At 31.5% G+C, this 13,844-nt stretch overlaps 1 protein-coding gene across 2 annotated transcripts in view; it reads left to right on the top strand.

The window, feature by feature from the left end:
* LOC143058569 (A disintegrin and metalloproteinase with thrombospondin motifs adt-1-like) overlaps positions 1 to 13,476 on the top strand; it is a 28,773-nt gene extending 15,297 nt beyond the window's left edge. The window contains exons 11-17 of one of the 2 annotated variants that reach the window (XM_076232057.1): positions 3,993 to 4,175; positions 4,422 to 4,566; positions 5,275 to 5,394; positions 6,004 to 6,055; positions 6,974 to 7,090; positions 7,878 to 8,024; positions 12,675 to 13,476. In XM_076232057.1, the coding sequence (XP_076088172.1) occupies positions 3,993 to 4,175; positions 4,422 to 4,566; positions 5,275 to 5,394; positions 6,004 to 6,055; positions 6,974 to 7,090; positions 7,878 to 8,024; positions 12,675 to 12,847 (937 nt within the window). In that variant the 3' untranslated portion in view covers positions 12,848 to 13,476. The remainder of the gene's footprint in view (positions 1 to 3,992; positions 4,176 to 4,421; positions 4,567 to 5,274; positions 5,395 to 6,003; positions 6,056 to 6,973; positions 7,091 to 7,877; positions 8,025 to 12,674) is intronic. The other variant, XM_076232058.1, reaches the window with a different exon arrangement.
* Positions 13,477 to 13,844: the final 368 nt, after the last annotated feature.

Below are 13,844 nucleotides of genomic sequence, written 5' to 3' on the forward strand. Positions count from 1 at the left end.
AGAAACAGGAGACAGCACATGTTAATTGTCGTCGCTGATGTAGAAACAGGAGATATTGCAGGTCAAATTGTCATCGCTCTTTTAGAAACAGGAGACAGCGCAGGTCAAATGACATCGCTATTTGTTATGGAAATACATTAAAAATAAACTCATCATAGTTACCAGGACTAAATTTTATATATACGCCAGACGCGCGTGCCGTCTACAAAAGACTCATCAGTGACGCTCGAATCCAAAAAAGTTATAAAAAAGCCAAATAAAGTACGAAGTTGAAGAGCACCGAGATCTAAAATTCCCAAAAGTGTTGCCAAACACAGTCAAGGTAACCCTTACAAAAAAAAAGAGTTGTGCAACTTAGAAAGAAGAATACGTTTATGTTCGACACCGTTTAGTCCAGTATTCCTTAATTTGAGAGATTCCTTGTTTGATGCCATGTAGTTAAAATAATTAAACAAACATGTAACAAATGCGGTATTGACATTTTAAAGGAGAATTTATGTATGATATGAAATGGCATCACTTTTGTAGAAATTTTTGAAACTCAAACAGTTTCTTAAATCAATCACTCGACAAAACATACATACCTGAAAATCATTATTCCATGAAGACACCTAAAGGATATTAAATGATATATATATATGATATTGTTTGATTTTTTAAAGTAAAAAGAGAAACATATGGGCTTTAATGAAGTATGTGTACACCAAAATAGCTTTAGTTTCAGAACTTGTCATTTATATTTAGATAGGAGACAATGCCTTTTAAAAACATGTTTTGGCACACGATGTATTGTTTAAAAAGTAAATGCGGATGCTTATAACATATGCAATATCTAATGTTAGAATTAACATATATTGCAGTATGAGTATGGCGTTGTAGTGACTTAGGTGAAAGTCTTTCTAATTTAGAGGGCCCAGCTTACAACATCATAAATTTAAGTCACGAAAAGATTGAAAAAAAACAAGCTTTTTTTTTGTTATCTCAGGCTCTATAAAATAGATTTTATCACATCCCTCTCCTCCTTTCCAATACTCCATCTCGTTGTATCTGTTTTGCAGAATTTGATTTATTATCAATTTGTTAGCGTCTTTCATATGCAAGAATTTTTTGCTAGCAGAACAGAATCAATCAACAATCAATCACAAGTAGAACGAAATCACAATTTAACTAATTTATTAAAGATTTTATTTATTCAAAGACATTTTGTTAAGATAACCTACTTCTTACTTTTCATTACTGATTCTTAAACATGTTAAAATAAAAAAGAAATGTGAGGTTATATTTTGATGAGATAATATCCCATTAATACCTTCAAACTGTAGGATATAATGTCCATACTCGCAAAAAGATATAAAATCGATTAGGCACGCTCAAGACCTGACATTTGGAAAGCAAAAGCTATAAAAACCGGTTTGAGCATGCGTACAATGACAAATTACATTAACATGATTAACAAAAAAAAAGAAACTGTCTTAGTTCAACTTTGACTGAAGGAGTTGCAACCTTTCAGGAACCACAATTGGCTGGGAATTGACCATTTTAAAATAACCTGTTTAATTCAAATGTAACCAACAGATAAACACTGAAAACAATGTACACTCGTTAACCTAATCTTCACATTCATAATACGTATGCGCCACAGAGTACAATATTTTTACTTAAGGATACTTTAGATGAAAGTATGACCAAGATTAATTCTGTGAAAGTAATAAAAGGCAATCTAATACAATAAAATAAAATATAATAATTCGAATTAAACATTTCTGAGGCTAAAAACGGATATTTTTTTTACATATAATCAGTATTAAGATATATGAATTTGTGTATCTGAAATATGATAAGATAATATTAAAATCTTTAAGGTATGAACATTCGCTATTAAATCTAATAACAAGCGTTTTCTAGTTCTAAGGCTTACTGCGTGGGTTATTATTGCGTCACCTTAATTTATTTATAATAAAATATTAACTCCAACACGACACAATAAAAGGTACATTATACTCCAACAAAAACGATAAAATAAGAAATAACAAGGGACACGCCAGACATAATAAATTTTATAAAAAAAAAAGTATTATACATTTTAATCAGTTAACCTTGATATTGAAATGTTCTTATATTTCGCATCAAATTGATGTCACAGTCTGCCCACTTTTTAACTTAGATTTAATTTATTGATAAACATCCTGTATAATACCAGATGATTCTACATCTTGAAGATAACTGAAAAATTTTCATTTCTGAAGTACGGAAATCAAATACTATTATCAATATCGGTCTGAATTAAATTTCTTCTTTTAGTCATTACACACGTTTGCCAACATTGTTTTTTTTAATCTTTTTCTTGTGGAAGTATTTAATTTTTACTAACAATCTTCTTTTTGTTGAGAAAAACAAATACGCAGGAAAATAAAGCGTTCCTGCTGTTGTAATTGCCTGTAAATAAGAAGCGGTATTATCAAACTTCGAAGAAAAAAGAACAAAATCGTGACAAAATAGAGCCGAAAGAAACAAACAACAGTGTAGAAAACACTACATATAAAACTATTGACAGAGCAATTGATTCTCACAACCTCAGGCTCTTTGTGATTGTAATCGTATCTGGGATGTGGAACCCGTCGTGACGCCTATACATTACGTTTACAAGTTATATAACTTAACCAGGCGATACGCACGGCATTGGTATCATATCTATTTTGAAAAACATTATTATCGAAAGGAATACAAAGAATGATCAACTTGATAAAATAGGAATGTTGTGATTTTTTTTAGTATGACATTTTTGCTAATAATGAAAAAAAGAATACAATTTAAATTTTAAAATATTCTTAAACAAACAAACAAACATGTTTAACCCCGCCGCATTTTTGCGCCTGTCCCAAGTCAGGAGCCTCTGGCCTTTGTTAGTCTTGTATTATTTTAACTTTTAGTTTCTTGTGTACAATTTGGAGTTTAGTATGGTGTTCATTATCACTGAACCAGTATATATTTGTTTAGGGGCCAGCTGAAGGATTTCTCCGGGTGCGAGAATTATTCGTTGCATTGAAGACCTGTTGGTGACCTTCTGCTGTTGTCTGCTCTATGGTCGGGTTGTTGTCTCTTTGGCACATTCCCCATTTCCATTCTCAATTTTATTAGTTAGATTAACTCTCGATTTCTCTATTTTTGGTCATTTTTATAAATTTTCTGTTTACAAAACTTTGAATTTTTGGGGAAAAAAAGGATTTTCTTATCCCAGGCATAGATTACCTTAGCATTATTTGGCACAACTTTTTGGAATTTTGGATCCTAATGCTCTTCAACTTTTTACTTGTTTGGCTTTATAAATATTTTGATATGAGCGCCACTGCTGGGTCTTGTGTAGACGAAACGCGCGTCTGGAGTACTAAATTATAATCCTGGTACCGTTGATAACTATTTATGCAGAAAAACCATGTCCAACGTTTCATTTTTGTGTACATATTTATATAGTATATTAAGAAAGAATTTAATTTTGGATGTCTCCGGATGGGCTGAAAGTGTTTTGTCTATCAGCTCATAGACATAATTTTGTCATGTGATTGTGACGTCACCAACGTTTATTTTTCCAAAATTTTCTCCTTACAAATGGAACTTGGAATTGAATTCTAAGAAATATTTACGCTAGTTATTCAGTGTGCACCACATTGTTTACGTTATTTCTTCATAGACAGGAAAATATCACAGCACTTAAATAAGTAGATTCAAAATAACTACCCAATTAATTTTAAAAAAAATGATAAACAAAACAATGAATATATAAAATAGCAGCTGCTGAAATAACAGACGTTGACACTACCTGTAAAGGTAAAATCCAGGTCGCATTCTGTAATATTGCAATGGAGGAAAAGAGCAAGAGATTGTGGTTATAACAGATGATCCATATCTATGGTTATCTGTGACATAGATATTCATTTTAATGCTCCTTATTTAATATAATGTGTGATCAAACACTTTATTATGTTTTATTTTAGTCTTGGCGTTATACATCACGACGGTGACAGTGTACCAGAAGCAGCTAATTGTCCCAGTGCCATGAATTATATAATGGCGCCATCGTCAGCCATAATCAACAGAAAAACGGTGGAATACAGTTTTAAATTTTCAGACTGTTCAATTTACCAGATGAAACAGCAAGTCAAAAAAATGAGAGAACTGTAAGTTTGTTTTTGCTATTGAAAAACCTGTTAATATAATAAACAGTGCAAGGAGTTCATGTTAAACATGTTAAATGTTAAAGCCAATCGTATTTCAAACCTTAATTCGGTTTTCTCACATCTTTACAATTTATTTAATTCTAGTATTCATAGTATACTTTGTTGAACTAACGATATGTTGAAATCATCACACATGCATATATATATATTCTTAAAAAGGCTCATTTTTTTTCTTCATTTCTTTAGACACAACAATTGCTTAGGAGAAGATAGCAGTGGGTCTTCAGTGACAAATGGCGTGGTAAAACCGTTTCTATCGGTTCCACCTGGACAAATAATGAATGTTCACGGACAATGTCAGGAAATATATGGAAATACTTCTTTTATGTGTGTAAGTTATTTTCTTTAATATAATATATATATATATTATAAATGAATACAAGCTTGATGCAAAAAGTTATCAAAGGTACCAGGATTATAATTTAGTACGCCAGACGCGCGTTTCGTCTACATAAGACTCATCAGTGACGCTCATATCAAAATATTATAAAGCCAAACAATTACAAAGTTGAAGAGCATTGCAAGCCAGAACATTACTTAAATGATCACCACGTAGTTTCCCTCTTAATGATACCTATATTTTTTATGACGTGAAGTTTTCAATTTTCATATATAATAGTTTTAATTTTTAATATTTTTTATAATTTGGGTAATTCTGTCACTTTAGGTAGTACGGGTTGTACAATAGAAGAAAATGACTGAAGTGTTTTAAAACTCTGTCAAAATTTATCTTTTATTGTGCTATATCCTGAAGCAAAATTCCCAATTCCATTAAAAACCTGTACCAATTGATTTGCTGTTATCTGCTATCAAAGATTTCGAAAGATTCCATCCTTTACTTGAATAAGCCGCTTGAATAATCATTTTATTAAGTTTTCAAAAGTGTTTATTTTTTATAAACTTTTGCTTTTTGTTTTCAGAATACTGGGTATATGTTTTACACTACAAAACGTCGTATCATACGGTTTTCAAATGTGTTTATCTTAATGGCAGTTATATTATGGTTGAATGTTTATAAATATTTATGTTCAATTTTTAGCCTCCTTCGACAATAGATGAAATGTGCTACAAAATGTATTGCTTTGATCCAGTAAAGGGAATTTGTATCACAGCTAGCGAACAGCGAGCTGCAATGGGAACTTCTTGTGGTGATAAAAAGGTATGAACACGTGGAATATATAGCATACACATGTAATGATACAGACAACAAATTACAATATTAACGCATTGTTGTCAATGATTATTCTTTTTATTATTATATCTTGTATAGGATGACATACATTGTCTAATTGATATAACTAGTAACTGTAAGATAATAATGATCTTATGAACCTTGCATCCGTTTGGTTAAGTAATGGTAATTGAACAATCAAATCGGTATATGTTCTTCACAGTCTAGTTGCTCCTTGATTCGAACTCCTATTATATACCAACAGGATAATTTAATAACGATTACATTTACTTTTATTTACTTTTATAATATTTATTCTTGAACAAGTTCATCGATTTTTTAAAAAATAGGTCATAATTTACGTTTGAACCATTTGCATTCATAAATCAGTGGCAACATTTAAACTGAACGCTTCAAGAACCACGAAAGAACACAATGAAGCTGAAATAGTTTAAAAACATAATTTTTTTTGATGTATCTGTATACTAAAAGAGATTAATTATATAATTGGATAATAGACTTTCAATTTTTTTTTTGAATAAAACAAATAATACAAATAAAATAAGTCACTAAATGTCAACTTCTTTTTAATTCCAGTGGTGCATGTTGGGAAAATGTATATTTGACGAGTCTGCACCTTCTGCGCCAGGTAGATACATTTTTAATTATTGTATATTATGTATACTCAATGGTTAAAAATAGGTTGCATGTACTAATTCATATCATAATGTCAGCAAGTACCCTTTAGAATGTTTTCTCAGTTGGTCCTAATCACCTGGAATTGATGTACACAAATGAATTCCCAAACGGATTGGAGTGATTCAACCTGATGTTAATCTGGTACAGACATGCACAACAGGTCTACTACTGAAATCGGTACTTACTGAATAACTGTAATATTGTCTCTTCCTATTTGAAATAACATAAAAATTGTAGTGCACACTGAATTACGCGCGTTGTGTCGCGTTAACTAAAATAGTGCACCATATTTGTTTAGGTTATTTCGAATAGACAGGAGAAGAAAAGCTGTGTGTCCACAGAATAACAGCGTAGTGGGTTATTTTATCGTGTGTACTACATTTTTTTTCAAATAGACAGAAACATTATAGTTGTTTCTAACAATTTAATTCTAAATTCCATTTTAAGGGATCAATTATAGAAAAAAAAACGTTGATGACGTCATGGCCAACTTGAGATGATCATAACTGTAGTCTGAATGTTTTTTTTTTCCCGTTTTCTTTAAAAATTCCATACAGCTGAATTAGAATGAATGGGATATTTTTTTTTTAATTTGTCAGTTTTACGTTACATGATCTTATATATTTCTACACGTTGTAACGTTAAAGTTGATATTAAAAACACGTGCAAACAGTAATTTTGTGTTTTATTATTATTTACTTATAACTTTAAATCATTAAGTTGCTTTGTGCCGATCAAAAATGTGAAATCTTTATAAATATTTGCTTTCAACACCTGCTCCTCAGTATGGAGTGATTTTTTCGTAAGGATATTTTTCTTCACATCATTATGCTTCTCTCATTAATTGTTATGTCTCGTTCATTTTAAGACAACTGTCCCTTCCCAGATGTACCTCCACCAAAAGCGAATTGTGAACAAGATGCCTCCCCATTCCAGTGCCAAGATTCTATATTCAAAACAAGATGTTGCCAGTCCTGCAGTAAAAGTAAGTAGTTTTGTTATTCTTTAGCTATCTTATTATGCTGTTCTTATTGGCTGTAGGTTTTAAAATGTGGACCTAGCTAGGCTTTTAATGTGTAAATCGAAAAAAACAACACTAAATTAAATGTTTAACAATCAAATTCGTCCTTGTAGTCTATCTTATTTAGGAATAATCTATTTTCAAATTATACCGTTTTACAGGTTTTGATGATATTTTATATCCAAAAACAAAGAATATTCATAAATTTGAATTCAGCTAAAATATCATTTAGCTTTTGGGTTATTTCCCTACTTATGTCCATTGTTAACGCGTATCACAAACGAAATCTGTATATTGGCGCAATTTATGCCTTAGAACAATATCATTTGACGCAAATAATACATCATGAAAATAGCAATTGGCGCATAACTGATGCCAAAAGCGCAAATGGCCGGTTAATGTAGATCAGGTGTATAAAAATATAAAGCGCACTTTCCCATACTGTTTGGAGCTTAACAGTCCTCTTCGTAGTACAGGTAAAAAACACACACAAACATCATGTGCTCGCGATTTCGCTACTATGTATTTTTTTTATTCATTTTTTATTCATTTTATTACATAGGATTTGTTCAATACAGTACTTAATTTCTGTATCATTCGATGTTTTGTGGAGAGTGTCTCATTTGGGACTCATATAACATCTTCTTTTTTATAATTAATATCTGACAATCCCAAATATAACTCAAACCTGTTCCAAAAAAAAATTTGAAGTATCCACACTGGTGATATTAATGAGTAACTTTGGCTACAGATTTTACAGAAGAAGACTACTGCACGGATACAAAGATCCTGATTAATGGATTGTCTTGCCTGGAATTTATAACCAAATATGGGACATATATATGTCATGTGGATCCAAGCATTAAGGACTTTTGCTGCCGCAGCTGTCATACCCTTGGTGTGTATTGCGGGTTAAATGCTAGCCAACTAACACAATATGAAATCATGCTTTGGTTTATATATTCAAGTCATTTACCTTTGTTTTAAATAATACAACCTACACCTTAAACAGAAAGTTAAGGTTTGAAAAGCCAAAGTATTGATTTCATTTTAAGCCATGTCTGTGCTGTAAATTTGTTTTTTGTTACATACTACTAACTAACAATTGCTTTCTACTTAAAATTGGCATGTGTAAAAAGGTTTGAAGGCAAAATCGCTGCTGAATGAACTGATGCTTCGATTGAAAAGATTGTTCTATTTGAATGGTTAATGTAATAATATTGACGAAAATCAAAAGACCGATTTCATGCGAGTCAAATCATTAATGCATGTAGAGTAATAATTTGGTTGGCTTGCTTGCCTTGCCTGATTGTTTGTTTAAGGTTTGCTCAAGCATTGTTATCAAGCTTGACATCAGCAAACAATAAGAAGGTGGAGTAAAGCCAGTATATAGGTAAATACAGGCAACACTAGTATACTGCTGTTCGAAATTCATAAATCGATTGAGAGAAAAACGAATACAGGTAACAAACTAAAACTGAGGGAAACACATCAAATGTAAGAGGAGAACTACGACACAATAGAAACACAACACTAAAATGTAACACACACAGAAACGAACTATAATATGACAATGGCCATCCTGACTTGATACAGGACAATTTAAGCAAAAATGGTGGGTTGAACCTGGTTTTGTAGCCATCTAAACCTCCCGCTTAAATGGCAATGTTGAATATAACATTAAAATGACAACATTACATGAGTGACAGGACTACAATACAAATAAATTGGCGGACATGTAGGACAGAGAAACACACGAATAATAGCTATCAAAAGATACCAGGTTTATTACTTAATGCTTCCAAATCAAATGTGAATATTTGATAATGCCAATCTAAATAACAATGCTAGAGCAAAATACAAGCAAAGCAAGCAAGCCAACCAGAATTTATTCTACATACGTCAGAAAATTAACTCTCATCATTGCTGTAATGTATTTCTATTAATTATACTAATAAGCATCGAATGGTTTAAGATTTTGTTGCATGCATCCTATTCTATAACATAACAGGTTATGATTATAAATAAGTTTATTTTTTCTAAACTTGTGCCTGCAGATAAAAGACAATTCATTGTGAGCAGAAACAAAATATGTCTAATGTGAAGTTTTGTACAATTACAAATTCACCTTATGAACTTAAATAAATGGGCTGATTTAAAAACAAATATAAATAAAAATTCTCCTTAAAACACTCAAAACAATAATGGGTCCTAGATTGACCTCCTCTGCAAAGTAAAATTAAATTTGACACATACTAAGTTTTATTTGAATTGTGTTTTCTGAGCTCGCAAATAAGGATACAAGCCATATAAATATATTATTTCCTTTCAAAACCTCATTAGTTTCTAGAGGTATCGATTTTTTTTTTTAATCGTAGTATGATCTTTAAACATGGTGGTTTTCAGTGCTAACATAGATTTCATTTTAATACATTACTAAACATGTATTTTTATTCATGTATTGGCACTTATGATATCTCTATGTTTAAGAACATTCAAATTCTCTTGTTTTGTCTAATTGGTAATTGGAAGGCTGGAATTGCTTTTGGATTATATAATGAATACCAGAACAACAAATCTTTAAGAAAATCAGGAACAGGATTTGTGTTTTAATGAAATTACCAAAAATAAAATGATAATGCCATTCTTTTTGTCGAGCTTTCAACTTTTGTCGAAAAACATAGCGATTCTACATTCTGTCATCGGCGTCGTCGTCGTTGTTGTTTTTCGTGGCGTCCACAAATATTCACTCTGTGGTTAAATTTTTTGAAATCTAAATAACTTTCTTAAACTATTCTGAATAATCTATTTCTACCAAACTTGCACAGAATTTTTGTTTATGACCATTAGATAGTATCCAGAAAAAAACAAAATCCTGTTGTTCCGTATTTTACTTTTAAATGAACTTAGTTTTTTGCCAGGAAACATTACATTCACTCTATGGTTAAAGTTTTTTAAATTTTATTAACTGTCTCAAACTTTCCTGGATTTTTACAAAACATAGACAGAAGCTTGTTTCTTATCAAATGCTAGTATCAAGAAAGCAAATTGGTTAAAGTTCTGTTCCTGTTCTGTTTATGTATTTTACTTATAAATGGACTTCCAGTTCCAGTTAATATTACAAACAGTCTGCAGTTAAAGTTTTTAAAACATTTATTGTTTCATAAACTAGCCTGGATTTTTACCAAACTGGACAAAAGCTTCTTGCAATCAAAATATAGTATCAAGACAAATATTTCTATTATTGTTTTCCTCGTGTTTGTTGAGCCTGTGATTAACATCAAAAGTAGACGAGACATTGGGTTCCGAGGAACCCTCTCGATTTTTTAAAGAAACAACCGTTTACTTTTTAAAACAAAAGAAGTTGCGTATATTTCCAGTTTAGAATGGAATTCTATGAAAACCGGCGGAGTACATTTTTTTCCATTTTTACAACTATTTGTACATGAAAATAGATTTAACAAATGGGATATGACATACTCATTTTTACTGGGATTGTGTTTGTTTTGAGTCCATATAAGTATATTTATCCTTTTAAAAACTCATTTAAAATTCATTATCGATCTGGATTATCGTTGTGGGTCGTTTTTATGTTAATATAGATTTCAGTTTAATACATTACTGAACCTGTATTGCAATTTATAGGTTTCATAACGAGTGAGAATTAGATATCGATTGATATCAACTCGAGTTATTTAATTATTAAATAACGAGAGTTGATATCAAGCGATATCTAATTCTCACAAGTTGTTAAACCTATTTCTCTTATGGCAAAAAGTTGTATGTGCGTGGCCTATTTGTTGCGAGTTGTGTTGCTACGGCCGTTTTTCTTTGCAACGCGTACTTGTTTACTTATGACAGATATTTATAATTTTTTAAAGTAAAATTTACCAAAATCGTCTAGGGATCATCAAATTAACGTAATTTTGATATCACTTTTACATATCACACTCCGTACGGTGTGATACGAAAAATATCTATTCACGTGGGAGTTAGATAACAGGCCCCAACCATAAGAGAACCATATATAAACACTTCTGGCCATGTCCATATTCATATATCAGAATTCCACACAGTGCTACTTTTCTAAAACTGCTTGACCTTATAAACCGTTGAATCTTATCGGTTAACACGTGTTTTGCTAGTTCTTATCTGATGAGTCAACCACATTCCAACTATTTTAACCATGTGTTCTCGTGTTATATTGTTACTGTCAAAAGTAAGAGGGATGATTGAGGGCTTACAGACATTGTTTACCCTGACAAATTTCGTAAATGCCTGTCTTATACAAAGGCTTTTCAGTTTCACATAAAAATCTTACGACTAAAGTTCAACGTAAGTCATCAACAAATCAGTATGAAAACGATCAAATTCAAAAACAAGATTATATGTAAAAATGATCGCTGTTATCCAGTGTCGTGTAACGTTGGTCGCTACGTTAACCTAACTTTATCGTTCAATGCTGTAGTAATCACAAGGCCAGGCCATTGGTTAATTTCAAATTCATTCATATCGGGATCTTTAATAGCTGACTACACGGTTAGGTTTTTGTTCAATGTTGGGGGCATATTGATACGGTAATAATTATTATTATAATCCTTTAGTCCTTGAGGTAAGTTATCTCATCAGCAATAATACCGCATCTTCAAATTTCTAATTAGATATTAAACACATTAATGCACTCAAAAACTTCAAGTATGAGTCTAGCTCACTGGCAGTTCTGAAAATCAGATAACGTGTTCGTTGGAGACAAAGAGGTCAACTGACATCCACGGTCTGTTTCATAATCTAACTTTGATCAACAAAATTGTAAATGAAAAGTTTTCACACAAAAGCACTAGTCACATTTTCATTGACCAGAACATAAACTTGTATCACTGTTTTTACCACGGAGAGGAGTGCAATTCAAAAATTGTGTGGTAGGAATGCATAATGAGTGTCATATATTTCATTATTATTTTCTACCTTATAATATAATAATGCTGGAAACAATGTCTCATCACGGCAGCTGATCCATACCATACATGCAGTATTTAGAATTGTACTCTCCCCACCAAACCACTCTGCACATTGTGTTAATGCGTTCATTATAATTCACATGCTACACGCTCATAACTAGATATCTGAATATTGTCGTTATTTGATTCTGAATTGGTTTCTATTGTTGCAATGAGGCAATTTTTGTATTTTTATAGTTTTTTTTATTCCAATTCTTGTCAGAAGATTTGTTTACAAAAGAATAGCAATAGTTTATACATATAAAAATTTTTTGATACATTAAGCTAAAAAACGCAGACTTGAATTACTTTGAAGAATGTCAGTTTGATTAATGAAACACTTTAGCGCATTTCCTCTTTAAGAAAGTGGTGAGAAAGCCAGTATAAAAATGTGTGACATGCAGAACTGAATTAATGCTTGAATGTTCCAATATTTTCTAGAAAAGCAGTCCCTGACCTTCTTATCTATGATAAAATACCAACAAATATGTAATAAAGTATAATATACCACACCATTATCAGATTTATCATATTTATACTTTGTATTTCAGAACAAAACATCCCAACGACATACTCTCCATATACAACGAATACAGATTGCACTGATAATACGTATGTAAGAATCAATGGCCTCCACTGTACAGAGTTTGTAGCCCAGAATGGAAAGAGCGAATGTGTCCGTCCACTGGTGGCTAAACATTGTTGCCGTAGTTGCTACTACTGACGAAATTCAGTAAATTTAAAGATTAAGAATAACCAGTAAATCGAAATAGGTCAATAAATGTAATAGATGGGGAATTCAAGCTTATGACACGGGATTTATCTAGCATAGAGGTTCGGAGTTCATTTATAACTAAATTTCTTTAAAGTGAAATAGCTTTCGATGAAATCTTTTTATTAGTGTCATGTTTCGATTTAGGCTTACGTATGTAATACATCGTTGTGGTGTTCTGGTAGTGCATCGGAAGGTAAAGGATATTCTGATCAGTTATAACTCGTCTGAATAGTCATTTGAAAACTGCGGCGACGTAAAATTACTGAAAATAATTCACAAAACTTGGACATAAATGGCTGCTTCCATCAGAGACGCCTACCTATCGCTGGTATTTCCAGTTCTGATGTTGTGCGAACGAATGTGTCAAGTATGTTGCTATCTGTGATAATAATTCAACTTTCTTTGAACTTAGTGAATACTTTACGTAAATTTCAACACAAAATATAATTAATGTGTTGTAAATTATGTACATGAAGTATGGTACTATGATATAAAAAAAAAACAATTGAAATCCATTTTGGACTTTAATCATCAGAGAAAGAAGTGTTTTTATAACAAATTATAAATTTTTCCATGTTTTCTGTCTTCAAATATTTTATGACTCGCAGTCATCTGGACATAAACAACTCACAAAAAATTCAATATACACATGATACATTTAACCAGTTGCATATAGTTTCTGAGAAACAGTAAATTCGGAGATATTGACGACGACATACTATATAAATAAAGGCAACAGTAGTATACCGCTGTTCAAAATTCATTAATCAATTGGGAAAAAAACAAATCCGGGTTACAAACTAAAAATGAGGGAAACACATCAAATATAAGGGGAAAACAACGACACAACAAAACACTAAAATGCAACACACAGAGAAAAGAACTATATGATAACAACATTTTTTCTGACTTGGTACAGGAAAGAAAGAATGGTGGGTTGAACCTT

Source organism: Mytilus galloprovincialis, chromosome 14 (genome assembly GCF_965363235.1).
Source record: "Mytilus galloprovincialis chromosome 14, xbMytGall1.hap1.1, whole genome shotgun sequence".
NCBI classification, from domain to species: Eukaryota; Metazoa; Mollusca; class Bivalvia; order Mytilida; family Mytilidae; genus Mytilus; species Mytilus galloprovincialis.